The 27,785-nt window shown below is 34.1% G+C and overlaps 3 protein-coding genes across 5 annotated transcripts in view; 2 read left to right on the top strand and 1 right to left on the bottom strand.

Annotated features, from left to right (window-relative positions):
• Positions 1-1,091: 1,091 nt before the first annotated feature.
• On the bottom strand, positions 1,092-19,255 carry LOC105251870 (putative protein FAM10A4). Of its 2 annotated transcripts, none has more exons than XM_011258944.3 (5): positions 19,083-19,255; positions 18,154-18,417; positions 17,653-18,065; positions 2,168-2,380; positions 1,092-1,927 (listed from the first exon to the last, which is right to left on the bottom strand). In XM_011258944.3, exons 2-5 carry the CDS (start codon positions 18,410-18,412, stop codon positions 1,718-1,720), a joined length of 1,095 nt encoding a protein of 364 aa, XP_011257246.1. In that variant the 5' UTR covers positions 18,413-18,417; positions 19,083-19,255; the 3' UTR covers positions 1,092-1,717. The 2 variants fall into 2 exon arrangements, with proteins under 2 accessions (XP_011257246.1, XP_011257245.1); XM_011258943.3 differs by lacking the exon at positions 19,083-19,255 and adding an exon at positions 18,685-18,859.
• On the top strand, positions 5,378-15,463 carry LOC105251868 (sarcalumenin). Of its 2 annotated transcripts, none has more exons than XM_011258940.3 (11): positions 5,378-5,721; positions 9,931-10,020; positions 10,086-10,165; positions 10,449-10,671; positions 10,773-11,819; positions 11,976-12,230; positions 12,720-12,836; positions 13,037-13,209; positions 13,760-13,951; positions 14,081-14,344; positions 14,522-15,463. In XM_011258940.3, the coding sequence occupies exons 1-11, from the start codon at positions 5,649-5,651 to the stop codon at positions 14,903-14,905; spliced, it is 2,898 nt and encodes a 965-aa protein (XP_011257242.1). In that variant the 5' UTR covers positions 5,378-5,648; the 3' UTR covers positions 14,906-15,463. The 2 variants fall into 2 exon arrangements, with proteins under 2 accessions (XP_011257242.1, XP_011257243.1); XM_011258941.3 differs by having other exon boundaries at positions 5,382-5,721; positions 10,788-11,819; positions 14,522-14,905.
• Positions 19,256-19,302: 47 nt separating the features above from the next.
• The window catches only part of LOC105251871 (ubiquitin-like protein 3), a 42,932-nt gene continuing 34,449 nt past the window's right edge, over positions 19,303-27,785 (top strand). Inside the window, exon 1 of the mRNA XM_011258945.3 lies at positions 19,303-20,060. Within this exon, the coding sequence (XP_011257247.1) occupies positions 20,028-20,060 (33 nt within the window). The 5' untranslated portion in view covers positions 19,303-20,027. The remainder of the gene's footprint in view (positions 20,061-27,785) is intronic.

Raw genomic sequence — 27,785 nt, 5'->3', positions numbered from 1 at the left:
TGTTAAAAATATTCCCCTTTTTCCCATTTTTTTCATTACACATTATTTCAAATAATATATCGTATTAATACATAATCAGAGTTAAATATTGTGCAAAATAATTTTATTTCAACCAATCAACATCTTAGATATATCTAACTAATTTCGTGGAGAGAAGATTAATATCTATTCGAACTGTTAATAGTTTGCAAAAATAATTGTGTTTAGTAAATACGCCATCAATATTTATTAATCGAATAATATTCTATTAATTCATCATCATCATTATCATTTTCACGATCCTACAGATTAATTCTAAGGATTAATTCTAAGGAATTATTCGCAAAACAATGACTATGTTTTCTTATACTGTTTATCAATTATGATAGTGTAAATGAAAAAAAAAGCTGCCAATCTGTATTTTATACAAGACTTTCGGTGAAAGCTCGATCTGTGGAATCTCTTTTTAAAATACGATATTGGTGAATGGAGTTCTGCTGCTGAGCTTTCTTGTAGAATATTAGGTCATATTATTTGAATATTTTATAAGTACTCATCGTGACGGTTTATATCTATCTCGCATATGAAGTTGTATTTTATTTTCGTACGCAATGCTTTATCTTATCAATATATAATCATATCTCTTGGACGAAAAAATAATAGGGCAGTGCCGATTTAGTCCCCTTATTAAATTGCAAGCAATATAAGGATATTGATGATATAATAGCAATAAATTTAATATCTAATATTTCGTTATTTTTCATTTTGTAAACCATTATTGCGAGATTATTTTGAATTATCGAACTCGATATCAAACTCGATATCAAAACTCGATATCATTTGTAATTAATTACAAATCTTAGTATATGGCACTGAGACATATAAACAAGATAAACGTTGAGAATAAAATGTCAACGATTATATATGTAATCAATTTTAAATAATTATTAAATTAAATTATTAAATAATTATTTAATTAAATTTTTTACATCAATCTAGTGAATTAGACAAATACTTGACGCTATTTCGAGAGCATACCTGAGAAGCTTTTAATAACGATGTAACAGAATAAGATCAATGGGGACATTAGGTAATGAAATACAACGCACACACACAAAGAAATTTGTCTTCTTAAAAAATGCGCGAAAGGCGCTTTATAATGTATAACAAACTATATTGATCCATAATAAAAGCTCTTTCGAAGATATATCACTGATGTACTTATTGTTTGTATATCTGATTTTACATATACATATAATATATATACTTTTCTGTATACAGAGCGAGAGATATAAACGAACAATAGCGCTTAACCCATTAAAAGCATTCGTTTCATATTTCACCCTCGCAATTTTTTAACATAAATTCTTACGTTAACCGTAATAGATTTTCCAGTTAATTAATAAAAAATGCAAAAAATGTAAAGGAAATGTAAGATCAAAATAATAAATTTAAATAAAAGATATATAAATCAAATTGCGAATAATCCAAGATTTCATCTACGATACGAAACGAACACTAACAAGAATAAAATGTAAAAGTTTTCAATACGTTGATGCTAGAATTAATCCTGTATTTATATAATTGATCTCTTAAATTATCAATTTTCTCAAGATAAATCTTTTTTAGCGCAATTCATGGCAACTTAAAAAAAGAATAGCTAAACGCAAATCAGCCTTTAATGAGTCAATTGACCAAGATGCATTCGTAAGAATAAAAGCGATTGAAAGGATCGCGATTAATCAAGGCCAACGTCATCTTCAGGGGTCGGTTTCGGGCGACATCCTCCTGCTCCCGTGGGCATACCACCGGGCATACCACCGGGCATACCGCCAAATTTCGAGGCCATCGTATTGATAAGAGCCATTATCTTTGGATTGTTTTGATATTTCAAAATATTTGCCGGATTTTTGGAGATATCCATGAAGGCCTCGGCCACTTCCGGATCCTGTAGATACATTCGTCAAACTTTTGAGTCTCTCATCGCAAAAAAATATAAAAATTACAATTATTGATAATGATGTTGAATTCTCAAATTCTCAAATTTGACACTTTCGTGTGATGTATCTTTGTATTTTTTATCCGATAATGCGTCAGATACTTTCTAATAGAGAGTACACGAACATGATTAAGTCTTTTTGACTTACTAAAGACTTATTAAAGACTATAACTTTCTCCCGTCACTTACCTGAAAAGCTTGAAGTACTTCAGGATCTTTAAGGAATTGATAGAAATCCCCGGGAATACCCGAATTGCCAGCATCCGTCTGAGAGGTTCGCGTATTTTCCTCGCGAGCTTTGGCGGCCTCTCGTGCTTTTCGTAATCTTTCCTGCTTCTCGTGCTCCAATTTTTCCTGAGCCTTTCGTTCCTTCTTTCTCTTGTGCTCTTCTATCTTTCGTGCCTAGTGTACCATTAATTATATTGTCCAATATATTTCATCATTGTCCCAAAATTAGAATTATTTAAAATTACTCAGGAGAAAAGTTCTTTTTTTACAAAACTAAAATAGTTAGGTATGCGAAACTAAGGGATTTAGAACTCATATTTTGTTTACAAAAGTCTCGCAAAATACACACGCATGCATGTGACAAATGACAAAATAAATATAAAAATATTAGATACGTGATTTAAAAATAGCAATTAGAAATGATCGCCTGAATTAAGCGTGAGGTGCAATGGTACACTGCAAAATGAAACTGTGAACTTGATGGTGAGTGCGCAAGGTTCGATCTAAACATAGGTATAAGTAAATGGGGCATCCTCGCGATCTTTTACGGAAAAGAGATGACCCATCGTGGATCTTTAGGAACATGTCCAAATCTTAAATTATAATGACATGCAACATACCTCTAGTCGAAGTATACATATGCATACTGTGACGGTATGTAATTAAATTTACATATATAATGACGAAGCTTATAATAGATTACGGTTCATCTAACCGCTAATGAATTTCTGATAATTTTGTTCTAATTAAAAGGATACTTCGAGCTATTTCGTGAGCTGTGCATCAAGCTTGTACAAATGTAAATTCAATCTGTGAACTATTTAAATCAGAATAGCGCAAATATCAAGGATATCGAATTATGAATAATTCTAAAAGCCCGACAGAGCCAGAGATAGCACAGAATAATGAATTAATTTTGTAAACACATAATAAAAAAGCCTTTTCAAATAATTAGTTTATTAGTCTGCAAAACGTTTTTTAAATAGGAAAACGCATGCGAAATGCACGAAAATATTAAAATTATATATCGAAAAAAATATCTCACATGTTGAAAGATTAAATTATACAATTCATGTCATTGAATATATAAAATAAAATAAAAAGATATAATTAACATTGTGTGAATGCGCAAAATATTGCTTTATAAAAGTTCCTCTTTATCAGAGTAAATATCGATAAAGATAATTGTGTGATCATTCCTTTCAAGTACAAATCTATCAATTAAATATTCTGTATATATATATATATATATATATATATATATATATATATATATGCCTCTTCAAATTTGAATAAAAAAAAGAGAGAAAGACGAAAAGATAGAGAGAGAAAGAGAAGAAGAAGAGGAGAAAGAGAGGACTTTTGCACGGCAGCCCACCTTATACGGGTGCGACCCGGGCTTCTAAATATAAAGGCGCCCGCGGTTCTGACGCTCCTCCGCGTCTGTACGTGTGTATTTTGCGGCAAATCTCGTCCCGTTGTGCTACGCTTCAGTTAGTCGGATTCACCGATGAAGCGGCGAAATTTTCTTCCTACTTGTAATAAATAAAATTTTAGGAATATTTCTACCCCGTGAAGGGATTATTAGATTATTAAGTAACTTAGTTCTCAGAAGAGATCATACTTCTTAATGCAAATCGTGATTATATATCCTCGAAACGAAGACACGATGAGAATCAAAATTCTCATCATCGTAACCTCGGCACCGATAAAAGTTCGAAAAATTCGAAAGAATTTCAGAACATGAAAATATCTAAAAATGTTACCATCCCATTTTGCATTTTATTTTTTCATCGCGAATATCGCAATCGGCGCTAGATGTGAACAGCAGCTTTAACGTTTCAATGCGCGCTTTCTTGCGAACGACATTGTTTAGCAGGCTATTGAAAGCGCGACAGGAGAAAATAAACGATGACATGCTTTCATTATAAATAAAAAAAGTAGATAAATAAGTAGGTGATGGCAGAAAATACGCGGCACGGATGAGATTCGCGAGGTGATGTTCAACTTGCGGGATACTCGCGACACGCAGGATCAAGGTTTACATCGGCTATCTTGCCTACCTGGTTTTCGGTTCAGATAAAACCCTCGACAAGCGCCGGGACTACCGAGGGATATTTTTAAATGCGGGATGATATAGCCCAAAATTTCTAGCCATACGACATCAGCTGTAAAGGATAGATGCTGTAATATTCACATTCGTGTTAGTATTCGAGAGGAGTCATCGTTAGAATTGCAAAATATGAAATTATAGAAAAAAAGTTTAGCATTATTCCCACAAATATTAAAAAGAAATTTAGATAAAAATTCAGATAATTATAATTATATTAATAATAATTATAATTATACTAATTATAATTAGAACAGTTAATAAATAAAATATATTAAATGTCAGTTAATTGATAACAAAAATATAAGCCTTTAAAAAGAAATATTGGATAATTTAAAATATTATTAAGTTACTATTTTAATTAATATTATTATTATAAAAAAATTTCAACATAATGTTGAATGTTCAGAAATCAATTGAAGAGACAAGTATTATAGTAATCTGAAAACAACAAATAAATCTAAACTTTTAAATATATATTAAGACAAAATTGGCGGAAAATACATTCCTTCTTCTTGAAATGACCGTGTAATTAATAAGCGACAAGGCTTGCCCAATGACGCCCGATTTGAGTAGAAATCACAGGCTCGCATTATAAATGTTACATACGAAACTATTTCGATCGCGAATCTCGTGTACCTGCGTCGAATGGCCGACCTTGATCTACGTCGTGCCTCCGTAATCATCGTAAAAATAAAAGCTGCGTTCTATAACCCTCCTCCACTTCCCGTTCCCTTAACATTACGCACTTTCCTATACGTCATAACTAAGTAGAGAAGATAGGCGATATCGAGGCGCGAGATTCGTCATCGGGGTTCTGGGTCATCGAATTGATACACCGTTGCTGATGCGTCTCCGATGCTCGGAGCCAAATGTCGAATAAACGTCAATGCGAATACAGACTCGTAGAATAGATGGACAGTCCTCAACTGTCGATTGAGCCTGGCTCTGATCGTGGCGCTATAATGACGCATTCGGTCCTGCTCTATAGCGTTGCGCGTGCTACACTAAGGTGAGCACTTCCGCATCGAGTCGCAAGTTTTTCACATCGTCCCGTGGCCGATGACCGCGAGGTGATCCGGAGACGAGACGGTGGAAAAAAACAACGATCGTCGTCGTCATCGCGCGCTATCCCTGTCGCTGTTCGTGGGGTAGGAAGCAGAAGAAGAGGAAGAAAAAGAGAGGGGCGTCTTCGGGGTTTGGCGGTAGTGACAATGCCAGTATCTCGCGGGCTAGTTGGAGTCGAGGGCGACGACTGGATCGAGAAGTGAGAGAGGACAAGCTGTGTGCCAGCCCTGGCCCGGCCGATCGCGTAGTGTCTAGTGTGACGAGATGACGGGCGCGCGGATGAGACCCGCGCTCGTCGTGGGCCTCCTCGTGGGCATCCTAGCTGTCGCCTTACAAGGTCAGTAAAATCCTCGAATGGTGATCGGCCCGCGCGAATGAGACTTAGCATCCCTTCGCAGACTGGACGTACGTCGAATCGGGTTTCGCGCGAGATTAGTGACGTCGATCGAATTCATCGGTTGGTTTCATAATAAGTGATAAACTCGAGGCCCTCGGTTCGTTTCTCGTTAGATCCGCACTATACTTTGGAGCTTGCTTTATCGGCACGAATGAATTTCTTCATCAATATTCACCACCTAGAAATTACCTTTATTGCCGTAGCTAGATTTCTGTAATTTGAACGCGAAAATTAGATTTTGAATTAATTAGGTATAAAATCAAGATTTAGTCAAAGCTAAACGAAATAGTGTATCAAGAAAAAATGTAGTAAAAGTGATTATTTCGAGATGTGCAATTAACATCAATCGCTGACGACAATGAAATTGAAACATTGACGAAGCTATGACGATTGACTGACGAAGGTCAATGTTACGTAAAATCGCCGGTATACGTCATAGATTCCTATAGTCTATGATCTTCTCATCCCTATAAATGCGCTGATGCTTCAACTATCATACATTCTAGGAATCTACCAAGAATATCACTAACGATCCTAATTAATTCATTTTTTTTTATTTTATCTAAGAGACAAAATTATATTCACGTGTATTTTTTATAACTTACTTTTATAACTTCTTCGAGTCACTAATTTTAGTAATTTTTTATATTTGATCGATAATTTAAAGAAATAAAATTCATTATAAATACAATAAACTTTGATGAAATAAATCTTATAATGTGTTTCTTATGATATAAAATTATTTCCAATTAATAAAATAATTGACAATTATTACATAATAAATTTCGAATATATATATATTTTCTACTTTATAATAAAAATATTTTTCTTTCCGAATGAGATTTAAATGCTGAGCTTAGCTGATGACTGAAGAAGCATCCCGACATGTCGTTTCGTAGCTTAGATAAAAGTCTCGAATGTTGATTCAAGGATTTGTTATTTTGGGAATCGATGGGAGTTGGCTGTCATCAACCTGCGCGATAATTACATAAGAAACCGCATAAAATCCGTGCCAGCCTCGTTCTAACTCTCGAGATATGCGAATTGTTCTAATTATGATCCAAACTATTATGAAAATTCCATATCTTGATTTCCTTTTTAACCGAAATGTGCATTTAAATTTAACTCAATATTGCGATTTCTTTCGGAAACAAATTAAATGCTCATTTTCCGAGTAGCGTCACATCGCGTCGATAAAAAAAATAAGTTATAAATTTATTATATAACACAGTTATTAATTTTTATAAAAGACGTAAAGATGTAAAAAATCGACAAACCGCTTGAAGAAACGAATTATCCACGTGAAATTTTAAATTCAGTTTCGGGATGATAATCGCAAAAATTCTTTGCAAATGCAAAAAGCTATACATATCATAGACTATGGAACAAGACTCGCGGAGGTTCTATCTTTATCCGGCGCAGCTGTGCTTGCCAAACGACAGCTGCCTGTGTGCGTCTCCTCCTATCACTCGTAACTCAAAATTTGCTCGTATAATCGCATTACCTCGTAAACCGACAAGAAATATAAGTCCTGTGACTGAGAGCAGACGAAGAAATGTAATTCACGTATGCTCGATATTAACTCTGTAAGAATCTAATTTAAATCTTTATCTAAACACAATATAAGATCATTCATATTTGTCGCTTTGTGTTTTCAAATCACACAATAACATTTGAATCAATCAAGTATTAAATAAATCGATATTATTCGATTTCAATATTGCATATGTCAGGAAGAAAAAAAGTTTCATTTCTTTTTATAAATAATAATAAATAGAGAAACCCCGAACAGTTTAACGATGTAACAATAGAGAGAGTTAATAAAATGGATCGTTTAAAAGTAGGAAGCTATTTCTTTTCTCAGGGAAGTTAAAAGAATGACAGAAATGAAGCTTTATGCCAGAAATTATTGTACGTGATATAACAAGAAATGCCGCACGAAATGGAACTTTTCGTGTTTACGATGATCACGTGAGCTCGTAAACTACAATGATTTTCGCTATCTGACGTTTAGGTAACCGCCGGTGACATTCAAGCTTGAGCAACCATCAAACTAGCAAGCACTGTTGGATCTTCTTCGATTTCACCGATACTAATTCAATTATCATTTTCACAGTATCTTGTCGAATTATGTCATATGTCGAGAGAGAGAGAGAGAGAGAGAGAGAGAGAGAAAGAGAGAGAGAGAGAGAAAAAGAGAGAGAGAGAGAGAGAGAAAAGTTCAATTCCTTTTTAAAATTTTGTTCATATAAAAAATTATAACAGTATTTAATTAAACACTTGATAAATTCTGCATGTAATAGAAAACTTCAATATTTATTTAAATTTTCTTCTCCTTTTTTTCTTCGAGGTACGAAGACAAAGTTACTGCGAGGGGATGAATAGCCACATAAGGATAATACAATATATTATTGATAATTGAATAAATTTCGATCAACCGACACAGCTTCGATTCACAGTTTTTCCTCGTAGGAAGAGACGATAAAAATACGATTCGCTCGCCTAATATATAAATATTTCCGAGTGTTGCTCGACTCAAAGCCGCCTACCCGCCGCTAAACTTAGAAGCCGGCCACGTCCCAGGTACCGCCTAGAAAGATGATATCGACATTTTCTTCGGTGGAAATTCCGCCGTCTTCGCGTTTCGCAGCTGCATTTATGCGCCTATTAAATTAGGTCTCGTCATGAGCAAACTGCTATCGATATCGTATATATGAATTAAGAAAAAATTAAGTCAAGATTTTCTCGTAAACATATTTTACTGAAATTTGAGATGCAAGTTTCAAGTAAGAATGTGAAATCACTCATGTGAATAACATTAGCCAAGACTAAAATATTGCATTATATGTTAAAAGGATAAAATATAATACCTATGTTCTGCAAATATATCATAAAATATATATAAATTTTATAATTGCACAAAAAATTGTGTGAGTGATATGTGGAAGGCAATCATAAAAAAAAAATAATTTTTTAATGATTTCCCTTCCATATATCACTCACATAATTATCGCTATAATTTCTAAAATTATAAAAAAAAAAGATTTTAAGATTGAAGTAATTAAAAAAATGCTGCTGCTAAATATAAATATTCTATATATTTTTCAATTCGATATAATCCATGATCTCTTTTTGGAAACATTAATTTATGATATAATTGAGTATTAATGATATAAATTCTGAGAAAATCTTGTTTTCCTCGTTATTGAAACATCAATTTTCACTTTGTTCAACTCTCAATCAAATTCAAAATTTTAATCAAATCATTCAACAGAAAGAGAGAAAGAAAAAAGAAGTGAAAAAGGAAGAATAGATGAATTGAAATAATAATAAAATCGTATAATATCTACTTTCAGCGCATCGATGCAGAACTTATATCGGATTAATACGAACTTTCATCGGATGACAAGTCACGTTAGGTGTTCCTGAACACCTGTCATAGCATGCGAACACGCGCACGGCCCGCACCGCCGGGAGTGCGTAATGACTTTGACAGATTCTTGCGTCACATGGGTCAGATATTTCGGGTTGGTGGTCGCGTGGCGTTAAACTCACTGTCGCCGAAGCTTCATCGCTGCGCGCAATCGGTTATCTAATACCGCGCGCGATTCCTTCTGGCACGCGTTAACACACGCAATGAAAATTTTCTCTGGGTCGAAAATTTCTGGCAGCCAGGCACACTCGATGAAACGCAAACAATGTAAATATCTCGATGTATGCGAGTTTCTGAAGTATCATGACTAGATTTGTTACTTGATATTGTCAATTAATCAGACATGATAAATTGAAGACTCAAAGCTCAACTATATCGAATTAAATCAACATGTTTATTTAATTTTAGTAGATATATTAGTAGTTATGTGTGTATGTCTATTGATAAAGATTATTTTTTACTTCTCATCTAATTTGTATCAATTTTTTTAGAGGAAAAATGTTCTATAAATATATCAAATCTTATATAAAAATATTTAAAAAATTATGTATTGGAAAAATCGTGGAAAAATCTTTGATAACAAACGTATTTAATGATAAATAATTTAATGATAAGTAATAATAAAAAAAATTTAATAATAGATAAACACGTAAAATATAAGATGTAGATTTTTTAAGAACTTGAGAAGAATGTTAAATGTTGGGATAACGTTTCAGGAGTGCAAAGTGAAGATGAGCTAGAACAGGTACCATCTGAGGATTTATGTCGGCCATACATCGAGAAGGCGCTCAAAGACATCGGCACAGGTAATATTAGATGATGATGAATATTCAACTGGAACACAGCGATTTCTAGAATATTTTGTTTGAAGGACCTTTGGAGCAGACCACTGCAGAAGAAACCGAAGTTGATCAGGAAAGTCATGAGGAAGCTACACCTGCGAGCGAGGAAGTAAGATCTTCCAAATATTTCTCATAGCGAGATTTAAAACTTAACTAATCTCGCAAAAATTATTTGTTAATCTTTTAAATTTAAGGAAAATGCGAGAGCATTTTCTTTTATATAAAATAAATATTTTTCTAATAAATATTTTTCAAATATAATTCTTAATATATTTTAGAGCACATTATATGTAATTCTTCACACAATAAACATTTATTTACAATGTATAATGTACAATAACAATCTATTCTAAAAATGAATATAGATATATTTATCAGAGATATATTTATAGGCTGGTGAGGCAGCAGACGTTTCGAAAGAAGAGAGTGAGGCCAAGGACGAGGAAGGATCGGTAGAGGAAGATGCTGAAGCGGCTGTCGACAAGAGTGAGGAAGCAACTGAAGAACAAGCCGACGTAAGCGAAGAAAAGACAGAAGGAGAATCAGAAGAAGAAAAAGATGAAAGCGAGAAAGCTGCATCAGCTGAAAGTGGTGAAGTTAGCATCGCTCAAGAAGGTAAAATTAACAGCCGTTAACGATTTAAATAGCAATAATTGATTTAAATCTAGTCAAATTACATAGAAATATAAAAACATATATTAAAGCATTAAATATAGGAAAAATTCTTACAGGAGAAGCAGAAGAAACAGAGGCGGCGTCCACCGAGGTAACTGAAGGCGATGAAGAACAGGTCGATTCCTCCGAAAAGGTGACTGAAGGCGAAGAAGTGACAACCGAAGAAGAAGATGAGACGCCCGACGAAGAAAAATCCGATGAAGAAACAAAAGTAGAAGATGAAAAATCCGAAGAAGAAAAAGTAGAAGACGAAAAATCCGAAGAAGATAAAGTAGACGACGAAGCGAAATCCGAGGAGGAAAAAATAGCCGACGAAGCGAAATCCGAAGAAGAAAAAGTAGACGACGAAGCGAAATCCGAGGAAGAAAAGGATGAAGCTGAAGAAACGAAAACTGAAGAAGAGGAGCAAGAAGAATCCAAAGAAGTCACTGAAGAAGTAGGAATCGAATCAGAAGAAGAGACGGAAACTCAGCAAACATCTGCGGAAACTAGTGCTGAAAAAGAGGACGAGAAAGAGGAAGAAGCTGACAGCAAAGTAGAAGAAAGCGCCGATTCGACTGAAGATCAGACGGTGAGCGGTGAAACTGAAAAAGGCGAGGAAGAAGAGCAGGATGAAAGCGCCGAAACTCACGACGAAGAAAAAGAAAAGGATAGTGCAGAAGATGCTGAAGCAGCAGGCTCTAAAGAGGATGTAGAAGAGGAAACAAAATCAGAAGAAGAAGAAGCGGAGGTGAAATCTGCTGAAGAAGAAGAAAAGAAATCTGCAGAAGAAGAAGAAGAAGAAAAAAAATCTGCAGAAGAAGAAGAAGAAGTGAAATCTGAAGAAGAGACAAAACCTACGGAAGAGACGGAATCTACGGAAGAAGAGGCGACTTCTAAGGAAGAAAAAGAAGAAGAGAAATCCGAGGAAATAGAAACAAAATGTGAGGAAGGTGATGCAGAATGTAAGGAAGCGACGTCCGCAGAAAAAGATGACGAAAAATCGGCAGAGGAGGATACAAAATCCGAAGGAGAAGAACATGAAGATGTGAAATTGCGTGACAAACGAGAAATCGGCGAGGAAGGAACAGATGAATCTGCGGAAGAAGGTAAAAAAAACCTTAAGCTAATTGTCAAAACTTAAAACCTTTGCTTTTAATCTCATATATGTATAATTATATTAATTACATGATTTTATTTATTATATGTGACACAGAATAATTAATATAATTATTTATATAATAAACTTTTTATTATTACGACAGCCGTTAGCGAACAGGAGCAAGAACCTACTCCAGAGGAAGATTTAATTCAAGAAATCGAAATCCCTGAAAATCTTCGACCGAGAGATCATATTAATCAGTTGCTAAAATTGGATGAGGAGAATGCAGAAAGAGAGCGAGCTATACAAAAAGAGGCTGATATTATCCTCAGGGATCTGAAGAGACTTTATGATAACGCTATAAAGCCGTTAGAAACCATGTACAAATACAGAGACTTGAGTAACAGGCATTTCGGAGGTGAGCAATCTATGAATAGTATAATATATAAACTTAATAATATTTTCATTGTTTAATCAATTATTTTCAATATTATAAAATAAAATAAATAAAACAAATAATAACATTAATTAATAATTAAATAAATTAATAATTAAACTAAAATAACATAAAATTAATAATATATTAAATTAAATAATATATTAAATTAAAATAATACATAAAATAATAAGATTAAAATAAAATTAATAAATTTAATAAAAATATTAAAAATGTTAAAAAAGATATTAAAAAAAAGTAAAATGTAAGATATATAATTCAGGTCAATTACATTGTGATAAGATATAATCAACAAAAATAAAATCACAATAGTGTATAATTTTCTCTATAAATAGTAATAATCTTTTTAATTAATATTATCCTATATATAATTATTACTTATTATATTGCTCTATTCCAAACTTTACTTTCTATTCTATTACTTATTTTATTATATTACTCTGTACTCAGATCCCGAAATATTTTCCAAGCCATTAGTACTCTTTATGGGTCCATGGAGCGGCGGAAAATCATCCATTATTAATTATTTGCTCGATATTGAATACAAACCGACGTCCCTAAGGACAGGTACGTAATAATGATTTTAAAAATATATTTTCTTTTTATACCTTTTGTATTGTATTTTTTGGCTTTGTGCTTGCAAAATGGTCAGGACATAACGGTAGAAAGCGCGCGCTAGGAGCATGAATATATAGATAGTGTTTAGATGGTTTGAGAGAGTGCTTAGAAGAGCATTACAAATCGCCAAAATGGAAAAAATGACATAGGAGCCGAACCATCACCGGCGTACTTCAACATAATAATGCATGGCGAGGAGGAAGAGGTTCTCGATGGCACTCAACTGGCCGCCGATTGGACTTTTTCGGGACTGCAGAAATTCGGCCAGGGTATGTTGGATCGTCTCAGGGGCTTGCGACTTAACAACAAGTTGTTAGAAAAGGTAAGCGACCACGATCAACAATTATCTATCTACAAATATATATTACATATATATATATATATATATATATATATATATATATATCGGAAGTATATATATTACGATAGACAATCCGGAACTTCTTTTCAATAAAAATTGAATATTTACAGTTTATAAACATTTATTTCTTCGTTAAATTAAATTTTAATTGCAAAATAAAATTTAAAAAAAGATAATCATTTTATTTTATTAATATTTTAAAATTTTCTATCGAGCATAGGATAGAAAAATTAAAAAGAAAAATTACCACATAAGCATTAACAAGAAAACAATCTATGCAACATATAAGTTATTATAAAGTCTCATATATAAAAAGTCCATTTTAGATAGTTAATAATTCGTGATAAAATTCAAGGCAAAAATCTAATTATTAATTAATAATTTCATATGCGTATTTTCCTTTTTCAAATGTTTTATATGATATAAAGTTATAAGTAGAATTCTATATCGAACTTTACCACGAATTATAGATCGTCTAAAATGCTTTAACTATTTGCTACAATTATGTCAGGTGAACATCGTCGAGATACCGGGTATTTTGGAAATTCGCAAACAAGTCCAACGCTTATTCCCTTTTAACGATGCGTGTCAATGGTTCATCGACCGAGCGGACATAATATTTTTGGTTTACGATCCCGCAAAATTAGACGTTGGACCCGAAACGGAGGCGATCCTTGATCAGTTAAAAGGAAGAGAATATCAGGTAAAAAGTGATGAGAATATTTATAGAAATTGTTAATATTCTTCGGCATCTTTAAAAGAAAAAGAACGTGTTTCGAGATACATTATCTAATACATGTAACTAATAAACATATAATTTCTTCAAACACAGACGCGCATTATTCTCAATAAAGCTGATCAGGTGAAGCCCGAGGAACTTATGAGGGTGCAAGGCGCTCTAATCTGGAATATATCGCCGCTGATGTCAAGTGCGGAACCACCAATAATGTACTCTACGTCGTTATGGTCCATACCTTACGAAGCTGGTGCGCCCACTAGATTGTTGTATGCTCAAGAACGTGCATTCCTTCGCGATCTACGTTCCGCGATAAACAAGAGGGTCGAGCACAAGATAGCGAGCGCCAGAAGATTTGCCGTAAGTTTATTCCAATTTTTCAAAGTGACGAGTAATCGAGCTGTTTTTACGAATTTCGAGCGAAGAATTATCGCGAAAAAATCATGCAAATACCTGATAAAAATTATTCACTAAGTTTTACATAAAAAAAAAAACTGTACCAGAGTAGAAGTCGACTTGATTCATCATCTATTTTAGGTACGAGTGCGCAACCACGCAAAGATGGTGGACTGTTACCTGACAACGTATTACAACCACAAGACATTCTTCGGCAACAAGCGGGAGATCAGCGACAAGATCATCGAGAGTCCACAAGACTATCACATCTACGAGGGCCTCAGTACCCTGACCAACATATCGCGCTACGATCTGCCTGATCCGGACGTCTATCGCGACTTTTTCCGGCTGAATGCGCTCTATGACTTCCCGCTGCTGAGTTCCACCTGCACGTATTTCCGCGGTTGCCCGATTAATAGACTCGACGTGGCAATCGCCTACGATCTACCCGAGCTGGTGGGCAAGTACAGGAAGTCGGTGGAAGCGGTGTTGCACGAAAGCGAGGGTAATAGCCCGCCGAGTTGAGTGCGAGTCCGCATTCTGGAAAAGAGTTCTTGATACCATGTGGAGTATGGAGCTGGCGATAGAGCGACATTAATCTTCGTTATATCGAGAAGAAATAATTAACTTGATGAGACGAAAATCAAAAACGCTTGATGGCAAATCGAAGAACGCAGTCCGATATTTGAGATGGTACCGAGGACTCTCTTTCTGAAATTCAAGCAGCTGGATCGCACTCTCGCGTACCCTATCGTATTCGAGGTGCTCCGATGACAAGAGGTCGGTTCGCTAAAAAAGCCGACAGTCACGAGAGAAAAAGAGAGAAAGAGAGAAGCGGAAGGACAGGGAAAGCGTGAAAAAGCAACATCACGTATCTCTAGATCCAAATAGTTTAACTTCGTCCCTCTCGACAGGGCAAAATGTGAGCAAAACTTGAAGTGTGATATCACGGATTCGATGGTCGGTACACCTCCTCGTTTGCAGAAGAGCAAATGTGTAGTTGTTTGTGTCTGGTAAAACAATGCGAGTGTTACCATTCCGATCCAAAAACGGACAGTGAGAGTTCCCTATGAATCTATATATATATATATATATATATATATATATATATATATATATATATACATATATATATATATATATATATATATATATATATATATGTGTGTTCAGATATCGGTTCCTCTCGGCGAAAATTTTAGGATTCGGTACAAGATGTGATCTGACTCTTTTTTTTTAAGTATTCGATAATAATATTTGTCTAAATTTAATTTTAGATAAAGTATTTTCGAGATTTCTCAATCTTATCCAATTTTAATTTCTGAATCTCTAATTTTGATATTTAGATTGAGTTTAATTTTCGTTTCTCTTTTCAAGAAATTCAACTTTAGAATTTAACATTTGTTCATCTAATGTAAATTTCAAGAAATTTTATTTGAAGGATTAATATAGTTGAAACTAACTTTATAGAACAAAAGTTAAAAATAAAAATTTCGATTTAAATTTTATTTTCTCAAACTTTTAAAAAAGATTCAATCACTATTGCATCGAGTCCTTAAATTCGTTTGTCTCACGATGAATCGGTGCCTGTTGATAGCTTTTATTTCGAAAGAAAACAGACTCTCCAAAATAGACTTAATGTTGAATAACTGCAACGGTTTCGTCTGCCTCCGTATTGAGGATATATATTAAATTAATCGTATCGAAATATTTCCATTGCGAAAGAGATAAAGTGATCTCTTCTCGAGGCTTTTGTGAAATACCTTGTATAAGCTGATTTGTGTTCTTATTAAAAAAAGTGTAATTAAATAATTTAAAATATACTGATCTCTCACGCGTTACTCTGTTAACGTGTGAGACGGATTGTGTGTGAGGCAGGGCAGGTGCTTTCCTGATTAAAAATTTAAATTTTCTTTTCGAGTTCGCGTTGGAAATTATATGTTTCCTATACTTTAGACACACGCCAAATCCTTTCAAATAATTATATTGTAGATATTTAAATTTATAACTTTTCAAATTTTTTGTCCTTATATTTATTTAGCTTTAGATTGTTAAATTTTTAAATTTTTATATATACATATAATTCCTATAAATTCCTTCAATTTAAATCACTGAATCTTAATTTTTATTCTTGGATTTTTATATCCTCAGATACAAATCCTTTTATTCTGTCTGTAGAATGTGTTTGTGTCCTATTTTGAAATTTCACTAATTTTAGGGGAACTATTTATTAAAATTTCACTAATTTTAGACAACTATTCAACGTAACTGAATCACATTGAATTGACAATCTTAATTGAAGATCCTAAATGAAGGAAAGTATAATATAATATAATGTGTTGTTAGTCTGTTATATGCATATTACATTTTTCAATGAAAGCGCGAACGCGTTAGAGATGGTGCAATTAAATCGCGAATAACAGAGCGAGCTTTATCATTTACATCATTTAAAATAATCATATAAATGCGCAATTCATGTAGCATCTAAATATGTATATTGTTGAAATCATTGTTATTATCATTGTTGTTGCTGTCATCATTGTTATCCTAAATGAGGATTACGGCGAGTAAATTTAATATTGTTACAAAGATATGTGTTATATATCAAGGCATCTATTTTAGTTAGAATAAGGTTTAACATATCGATACATACAGTGTACCTAAGTTAAGTAGATATAATTATATGAAATTTATTATAATTTATTATATATCTCTAGACAAATGTGTACGTTTTAAATAAGAATGTGTGTTATAGTGGCTAGTTGTGTACATATGCGACATTATTTCGCACCTGAATAACACAATCGCGCGATTATTCATTTATTCATATAAGTCGTTAAATAAATATATATATCAATTCGTGTTTAATAGAAACAACGAGATTTGTATGAGAACTCTCATCTAAATATCTATTAAAGAATAATTCTTTTTCAATATGCAAAATAAGTTATAAATGAAATTTAACTTAGATGCCCGTTTTTGTCTATGAGCATTAAAACATATATTATTTTCTATGCAACAATTATGCAAAAATATTATTACTTTGGTCAGTAGTCTTTACAGCTCACAAAAAAATATTTAAAAGAAATTTGATATAATTTAAAATTCAATAGCAATGTTTAAAAATCGATTCAATTAATCAATGTTCTATGTTTTAAGATAATAGCACAAATATATACACACATTGGATGCAAATATTGCATTCTATGCAAAGCAGGATGTATTTCTTTCATGCAAAATGCAATTTTCCATGCAAAAAAAGTAGTACTTACGTTCGGAGTAGTTTCGCGCAGCCATTCGTCCGCTTGTTCATCGAAATCGAGCTTGCAGGCTAGTCTCAGATCATTCGCTGCCTCTTCGAACTTTCCAAGCAGATGATAAGCTCTTCCTCTGAATTTGTGAGCTGCTGCATTGTCCGGGTTTAACTCTATAGCACGATCGCAGTCACGAATGCAGGCATTTGGCTTTTTCAATAGCAGAAAGATTTGACCTCGTTTAGCATATAGCAAGGCTACATGTGGATTCAATACGATAGCTTCCGTATAAAATTGTATAGCTTTCTCGTAATCTTTTTCCATAAATGCAGAGACTGCTTCGGATCTCTTTGTCTGCGACTCTGCAATTTCCTCCTCTGTGGGTTGCAAAGTTAGATTTCCCATTTTTTGAGGAGACTCGCTATCTGGTTCTGAAAATATCCATCGCATTGTTATATATTTATCAGAATAATGAAAGAAATATATAGATATATAGTCAAAATAGATAAATGTACAAACCAATTACACCAGTCATATCCAGCTCCAAATCACTTTCTTCACTCTCAGAATCAGGCTGTGGTTCCGCAGGCTTGCTTTGAAATTCACATTTTGCATCCGATGAACTATTGGCTTCTTTAGCTTGTGGTACCTTGCCACCGTAATGTTCTATCAATTGCTTGATAAAGAGTAATTTCGGATTATATAAAAGAGATGGATCTTTGATGCACTGTCGCGCGAGCTCTTCGAGCTGATTCGTAATTTCTTCAGTGAACTCCATGTTGTCTGTAAACAGATTTTGTAATGTGTCAGATATAATTCTAAAAATAGATTTGAATGAATCAATCAACCAACTATAAATTTCGCATAATAAAATCTATACGTTGCGATGCAAAAAAGTAAAATATATACATTTTCTTTAATTTAAAGACGCATATCGATCGTATTCTAATTTGAAGGCCACAATACACACGGCGTAAGAAGTAATCTACACATCTAATCTCTTTAAAAATAATAATTAAGAATTTCGGCGCAAATTCTAAACAAACTCACCAATGATTATGAATGAGTTAAAACTTTTGGAGCAGTTTTATTCGAAGATTGTGTATATCTATATTATTTACGTTTCGACACCGAATCACGTTATCGAAATTTATAATAAATTGCGCACAGCAACTGCGATTTCACGATCTCATTCGGCACCGGAAGAGGAAAGCACTAACGACATCTGGTATATTCGTTTCACTAATCAAAGTCACTGATTGGCCAAGGAACGGATTTTCAGTGAAATAACGTATTGCGCGCAATTTCATTGGTCGAGATATTCAGACGCAAAAGCTCCAAGTGTAAACTCAAAATTCGATATTCTTATATCGCGCCAAATAACTCACGTGCTAAAAGCTCCGAAGTCGCTTCGATCGGGCAATCTTACCGTAGCTTAAAATCTTTACCTTCAAAAATGGATGAAAACTCGTCGTAAAACGTGAGAAGCGCAGAGCGAACCAGCAGCACGGGGAGGCCACGCGATCGACTAGACGAGTGGACTCGACTGCGGAGTCGAGCACCGTGAACTTGCGCGCGGTGCGCGCGCGCATGCGCGGTAGAGGCGCTGGCGCTGGCGCTGTCACCGCTCCGTCACCGAGTCCACCCGTCTAGTCGATCGCGCACTCTCCGCGACGCTCGTTCGCTCCGCAGATCTTGCATCCGCGAGATCGCCATTTTATGTGTTTGGCGCTGTCACGGGACGGGTGACACGGGTGCGTGCGTGCGTGCGGTGCGGTGCGGTGCGGTGCGGTGCGGTGCGGTGCGGGTGGCGTCTAGCACACCAGGGCCAAGAGTCCCCGCGTCCGTCTGGTTCGGCGTTTGACAGTTGTGTGCGATTCAGCGTCTCAACATGTTGGCCGGACAACGGCCCGGCCCGGACGCGTACAAGTAACGGCGACGGCGGCCATCGGCCATCGGCGAAGCGCTCGATTCGAGCGGGGTGTCGGTCGCGGTGCGAGGCACGCACGACACGACGCGGCCCATCGAGATGGTGTAGTGTAACGCGCGCGCGAGGTGGGCCCCTGCGTGAGAGCAAGAGTGTGCTTTCGTCGTCGTCGTTGTCGTCGTCGTCGTCGTCGTCGTCCTTCTAGTCGGGAGTGATAAAGTGCATCTGCGAATACGCGACTCATCTCCCGCCTTTCTTCTCTCTTTCTTTCTCTCCCCTCTTTCTCTCTCTCTTTCTCATCATCGTTAACAATCTGTCGTCAACAATCGCCTCGGCGATCACTGTGCCATCGTCGTCGTCGTCGGCGGACGTCGCGGGACGCTCGACATCGCTGTCGACATCGCCACGGACTCCGCCGATTACCCTGGATTACTCGCGACACGACGCCTCCTGGCCCTCAGCTACGATGACTACGGTGCGCACCATACCCTCGGACAAGGTCAGTTTCTCCGTCAATATTTTTTAATGCGCGTATTCCTCTTTCTATCACATTTATCCGTCCGTGAAGTTGGTTCTGCTTGTCTCTTTTGCTCATCCTTCGTCACTACGCGTCTCCTGTCATCGGCTCGTCTCGTATCTACCGCACCCTCTCGGCGCTCTCTCCCTTCCCTCCCGCGACGTCCTGCGTCGTCCTCGCGAATCCTCCTTCTTCCCTGCCTCCTTCTATCCTCCCCCGCAGTCTTCTCTTCTTCTTCCTGCTTCTGCATTTTCTCCCGCTTACTTCCTCCTTCCTTCGCGTCCTTCCTCGTCGAGCGAGACCTTTTGCGCTATGACGTCGATGGGAACCTGCGAGATACATCGAGCGTGACATCGAGCGTATATCTGTCATCGCGCGAAAATTGTGCGACAAACGTTTCGGAGCAGCGTCGCTTTTTTCAAGTAAACAGTACATTTTCTCGTGATATTTGTGCGTGCTCGACAACACAATTCCGTGTCATTTTGCGTCTCAAGAGGGTGGAGCAAACAAAATTACCAGGATAAAATTTATATCACGCCTTATATTGTATACGAAACTTGCATTCCTTTATTTTAAAAAAATTAGGGCAATCTTAAAATTTTATTGAATATTTGACATTCGTTACGTATGTGTTTTTGTTATTTAAATTTATTTATTAAAAATTATTAATTTTTCGCTCATAATTGTTTTTCTCAAACTATCGTTAGTGCTTCGCAAACAAGATTTCTAATTTAAATACTTCTCTCGCATTTGTATATTAATGGTTGCGGTTCGTCGCCTTGACACTTGAATGACCAATGTCGTTACGCGCGGATGAAAGATAAGAAAAAGACCGGGAAAGGAAATGAGATAAAGTATGAAAATACGAAATGTCGCGCTCGATTTATTTCCAAGTTAGACGACACTGTTTGCATCAAAACTTGGAGGTATCGAATGCTCCTCTTGTGTTTGTTTATCGTTATTGTCCTACAGACTGTTTTGACAAGCTGTCGGGATGTTATCGCAACTGTGTAGGAAAAAATATATTATATATTTTTCTTCGCGAGACATTGAATTTCCGTTCTTTTTTTCAAAAATTTATCATTTAACGCGTATTATAATCAAGGAGAAAAACAGAGAGAGGGAGAGAGAGAGAGAGAGAGGGAGGGAGAGAGAGATTCTCTGTTCTTCAATTCGCCGTTTGACATTGATCTCCATTAAACGGATGAAACTCTGAATCGGCGGCATCGTTTTAACGCGTTAAACGTGACATTAAACGTAGAGTACCGTAGACCTTGGTGTCTTTGGCGTACGTTCCGTTTCGTAATAACGAAACACGCGCCCACGTCCTATGCCTCGACTGTCATTACATTCCCCCCCCCCCCCCCGTCCTCCCTTTCTCGCCGCGTCTTTGTTACGTATTCGCGGTATCATCGTACACTTAACGCGGATGATTAAGTGCAACTCCGAGTATCTTATTTTTTTTTTTCCGTCGTGCAATTCGCATTCGCTGTTATCATGTATAATGAGCGATTACACGGTCGCATTTAGCGCTCGACGTGAGATACGAAAATACGCTGGGGTATCGCATTTGCAGCGATAAAGTACGCACGGACGTGAATGCGAATTTTAATTTAAATTTTTCTCGAACGTGGGGAGCGTCCCTTAATCGAGAACCGTGTTTCTTCTCGACGATGAATCGAAATTCGAAGAAAATGATTACTGAATGATGAAATGAATATAATACAATTGAATAGATCTTACGAATTTAGGCGTTTTAGTAGCGCACTTATTCGTTTCTATCGCTCAGGACCGTCTATAATTTTTATCAATTATTTTCGCGATATCGGAGTCATCTCCTGGAAAATTTACATTATCGTTTGTAAATAGAAATTGCTTCAAGGGTAAAAAAACAATAATTTGCGTATTGAACGAGTTCGCGATATTTCTTGCAAAAAAGGAACGGTAGGAAAAAACCAGCAGATATTTCCTCGCATCAAAGGTCAAGATCTTTGAATTTAATCTTTGCATCTCAATAACGAAGAATGAGTTATTATAATTATCATTGAATGTCGATAATGAGATGATGAGAAAGAGCTATTACTTCGCGCGAAGAATAATAACAATTTTGATTTTGGGAATAATTTTTAATTAATTAAATTCTAATAATTCTTAAATTCTTCTAATATAACTTATTATAATATTCATATTTTTTATTATTTAGTGTCATATTAATCAAAAAAGTTAATTACACACATAAGCGTAATCTTTGAACGTAAATAACGTTGATAGTTTTATCCAACATTAATCTGTATATTTGATACATTCAATTCTGAAACGCGCGGATTAAATTGTTCCATAAAAATCTGTCTGTTTTAGTTGAATCTAAAAAATATGTAACGTAAATAAAATATAATATTATTTCAAACTTTTATTAGATTATTCTTTATTGCATAAAAAAAATATAAAATTGACAAAATTATTTAAAGTTGAAAATGTGATATCGTCGAAATTATTGTTTGGTATTTCAAAAATATTTCTTTTGGGAATAAATTATTATTTTTCGGAGCAGTTTCCGATGTATTGCGTGTTTCGTAATCAAGTTTGATCGGTTCGATCGGTCGTCACTTATCTTTCTCTTCGTTTGTCCGCGAATTTTTCGCCGAAGATTGCGAGGTAACGACGCGGCCGCATCAAATGGAAAGTCAGCCACCAAAGATTTCACTTCGCACATTATCATACTTTCAGAAATTAATATTTCCACCTCTCGCGCGCTAACCTTCTGATTACGGGCTCGATCCGCGACGGATAACAATGCTCGTTCGCGCATCAACATCGTTTCTCATCGTGCTCGCATGTTGGTCGACGACTCCTTAATGTAATATTCAGGAATTAAAGGCTTTACTCTTCTTCACGTTAGATATCTGGATGTAATTAAAGTGTCAGATGAATCTTTCATAAGGCTTTAAAGTCCGTCTTGAGTGACTTCGTAATAACATTACGCATTTATATCGTCAAGCTTATAAATCTAAATGTCCAATTAATATTTTATCGGAATTAAGATGTTAAATGTTATGTATTTAATAAAAATTAAAAAATTAAAAAATATTAGATATTAATAACTCTGAAAATTTTTTTATGTTACTTTAATAGAAATCATACGTCGTTTTTTCCCCGTACAGTTGTATATTTAATTTTTCAAATATTTTTCTAATACTTAATTTTTCTAAAAAGAATATCTCTTACATCATATGTATATATTTCTTACAATATTAATTATAGTTTTAGAATGAAAATTAAACGCGCGGCTAAATATCCTAATAAAAATGTGCATCCTATGATGGATTATAAAAAAATGCTAATTTCGTATTTTGACCAATATTTCGATAACGTACAACTTGTTAAAATACTTGACATTTTTTGAGGAGTGCGAGAATTAATAATATTTTTATTATAATATTGTGTAAAATATCTTCCCGGTAAAATCTCTCAAAATTCCACGAAGAAAGAACGAAATACGCCAAGTACTTGTAAGTGAAGAATAAAATCGTGCGCGCGCGAACTAACAATAAGATTTATACGACATTCAAATCTATTGCCACCGATCGTCCTCTTCGAGATCCTTCGTATATATCAAGATTCCGGTGCTAAAGTCCTCGGAATAACGTTCTCATCCGTATCGTAACGCGCTGCGACGCAAATGTTTGCTCGTAACATATAGTAGCTTGCAACCGTTATTCCGAGGCGTCAATGGGCCGACAACAACAACGGAATTTATTAGTCACGCACTATGTTGTATTAGAAATAATTCGTTCTCGCTGGATCGAATGGCTTCGGGCGTCTTCTCGCGACGATCGCGAGGGATCGTTTCCTTCCCTTTAACATTCCAGGTGTAGGATTTTGTGCGTCTACCGGGTTGTATCGTTGCATCGCATCGCTCATATCATCGTGCGCGATTATACACCTCGCATGCAACAAAGGGACGTAGAGAGTGCGCGTAGCCTCCATGCGCTCCGTTTAATTCTTAAACCGGAGCAACGTCGAAAGTGTTTAATTAAAAACGATGTACAGTCCTCTGGCAAAATTGCTCTCCATTTCTCTATATTTCGCGAGACGTATAAATTGTACGGATGCGTGCAGCGAGATATGAAAGTCTTCTGGATATGAAAATTTCTTTGATAGTTGCGCAAACAAAAATGTATTTACCTCACAAACCATCTTTGTCAAGGATCCGGGAGATTTTGTTCTTTTTAAGAGACCAAGCTTGCATTTTGAATAAATACTCGTGCGCGGTACATTTTTTTTTATATATGCAACAGTTATCCTGCATAATCATCTTAGCATGATGAGAAAAAGATTCTTATATTTTCTTTTCCATAAAATTATATAAAACGTTATGATAAAGCGTATTTTACGTGAAATTGCTTGTATTAGTTGTATTATCTCTCTCGAGAAGATGAGAAAATGTACAATTTATTCTGATTTTAATAAAAAATATAATTTCTGCGAGAATAAGTTCAATAAAATGCCACTCTTCTCTTGTAATATGTTACCGCAAATATGCGCTCCCTTTGCTGACATGAGGTAGAATCGACCCTGCATCTTGCGGATGCACAATTTCTTCGGCCTGTGTTTTCCCGCCCGAGTATATCGTGCGTTATTATTACTTTCGTGGGAAGTTGGCGCAATGACGAAGCATTATTCCTCTCGGGAGGACACTTAACATTGCAAATTAAAGGACTCGAGGAGCTTAAGTTTGGAGAATGTATAAATAAATAACGAGATCTCTTTATACATAGATACGCACACACAAATGTTCACATATGCATGCACATACCTGCTCTTTTTTACATTTATGTCTCCTATATTAAAAATAGCATAATGCATATTTGCATTGAATGTAATTATACTTTGTTGTAATAATAATTTGACGCTCAGATAGAGGACGGAAAAATTACAGAAAGTATAGAAAGTGGAAGAGAAGTTGCGTTTATTCTTTCGACTTATGCAGAATTCTTGTCTTTATTTCTAGTTTTAATTATTAAAATATTTAATTATAAAAACATCAAGTAAATCATTTTCTGTCGATGAATTTTATATATATATATATATATATATATATATATATAATATAATTATATATATATATATATTTATATATATATTATATATAGAATTATATAGAATTATAGAATTATAGAATTATAGAATTATATAGAATTTATATAGAATTATATATATATATATATTTTTTTTTTATTAAATTCATATCGAAGAATCTGAATCTGAATCAAAATATTTATTAATATCTGCAATATTCGCTGTGTATAAATTATAAATATGATCGATAAAGTCGTGTTTAAGTTACGAGAAACATAGATAAAGATAGATTATATAAAATAAAGAGACTTAACCTACTTTTAAAAGAATATATCATTGCAATAATATTGTATCCGATAGTGAAATGAAACCGGATTCTTTATAACATCTGTGATCCCGACTCTTCGACTCTGCGCTTTTTATCCGGAAGAGAATAAGGCGAACACGTGAATCATATCCGCTCGGAGATTTTTTCGCACAAATTTTATTATTCAAGGCGAATGCGTGCATAACGTACGTTCATGCCTTTTGTTCGCGGCCAAGGCTAATATTGGTTGATACGATCATGCATAGAGAAAAAAAGGCATGGATATCAAAATCTCTATTTTTACATTGACTTTGGCATACACTCTCGTCGTATTTACCGTAATTACGGTATTCGAATACCGTACAAAACATTCGTCATTATATGATTTACACTCTATTTCCTGAGTATCCTAGATATCATTCTGGGCGCGACTAAAAACTAGAAAACACGCGAGTTTATACGCAAATTTTATTTTACAGTTCTTGCAAAAGCTTTTCGATATTTTCGATCAATCATCATTAAAAGTTATACACTAATCGGATTAAAATCTTCGATAGTAATTTGTGAAATATAGAATTTGATAAATATTGGTCGTTTTTTAGTAAACTATTAAAAAGTAAAAAAAATTGTATAATATTTAACTTTTAATATTTTTTTTTAATCTAGTATCTGGACATTATCAAATCTAGTATCTAGACATTCTTTCGACTTACGTAGAATTACTTAAAATAAAATATTTGTATTATATAATTTTTCGAGGATCCTCTTATTAATATTTGTGTTTATGATTTTGAGAATAAATAATGTATATATATTTTTCAAAAAAATAAATTTAAATATTATACAAAAAATTTAAATGTTACATAATGATAAATTTACATTTTTATGTACTGATATCTATGATATATTTGCGAATTCATCACAGATCAATCTCCAGACATAAAAATTAAGATAAAAAATAATTTACTAATAACATGATACGCAATAGTGAAGTTGTAGAAACGTACATAACGTTGATCTATAAAATATAAATATATGCAACTTATAAATTATATAAAGCAATATCCGAAGTACAATTAATATTTTAAAAATAATTATTGCGCAGAAGTTTTAAATTTCTTTAAATAAATATTGAATAAAAAAATTATAAAATTTTCGAGAAAAAAATTATTTAGATATAAGGTTCTAAAAAATTATCAATATAGAAAATTAATTTTTTTATAAGTAATTTAAAGAAATATATATGAATCTTTACATATATATATATATATATATATATATATATATATATATGCATATATGCATATATAAATCTCTTAAATACAATAATGAATTTTATATATATATACATATAACTCAGTAATAAACATATATATTTCAGCACAATACACAATGCATATAAAATATTCTAGATTTTATTTTTTGAAATATATATCTAAAATATTTAATTATAAATGTTCTATTAAATATTTAATAGAAATTTAATATTTGAAATAGAATATTTAATAGAAATTCTTCTATTAAATATTCTATTTCAAAAAATAAAACCTAGAGTATTTTGTATGCATTGTATTATACTGTAAGATAAAATAAAACACTTGTGAAGAAAATCACGTAATTAAATTGATAAATAAAAATAATAAATTAATAAAATTAGAAATTACTTCATAATTATTTCGCAATTGCTCGATGCTTCATTGAATCTCTTTCTTCTATTTTATTTGTTTTTTACTCGTTTTTGACACACTTATTCGACAATACAGTTAATTATCGCAATTAATCGCGCATGTACTAATCATCAGAATAAAATAATCGTACAACATTTTACATAGCATTCCCGATATTGATCGCGCACAATGCGATTTTATATCGCAAGGAGAAATGTGAAAATCATGAAACTGCGATTTGCTCGGCGTTGTTAAATCGCAGGATCGAACGCTGTTTCTGTTAATGAATAATGTACGCTCATATTTTATGGTAATTTTAGTAAATAAATATACAAATTGAAAGATATATATCCGCAGAATGTATAAATAATAAATATTTGTAGAATATTCTGTTTTTTAATTTCAAATTAATTATTAAATGATTGGAACATATATCATGATTTTTTATTGCTTGAATTATTCGTGTACATTACTTTCTCAATTCGAAGATAATTGACATTTAAATTGCATTTAAATCGTTCGAAAAATTAAAATTAAAACATTTAAAAAATAATTCGACTTAATAGATATAATTTGCCAATTATTTACAAATTGAAAAAGCGTAATTGCAGAATCAAATAATTCACAAGTAATGAAAAGCACATCGATCGTGTT

Source organism: Camponotus floridanus, unplaced genomic scaffold (assembly GCF_003227725.1).
Source record: "Camponotus floridanus strain SB8 unplaced genomic scaffold, Cflo_v7.5 scaffold56, whole genome shotgun sequence".
NCBI classification, from domain to species: domain Eukaryota; kingdom Metazoa; phylum Arthropoda; class Insecta; order Hymenoptera; family Formicidae; genus Camponotus; species Camponotus floridanus.
The sequence above is the reverse complement of the archived record's forward strand: the minus strand, read 5'-3'. Positions and strand labels throughout refer to the sequence as shown.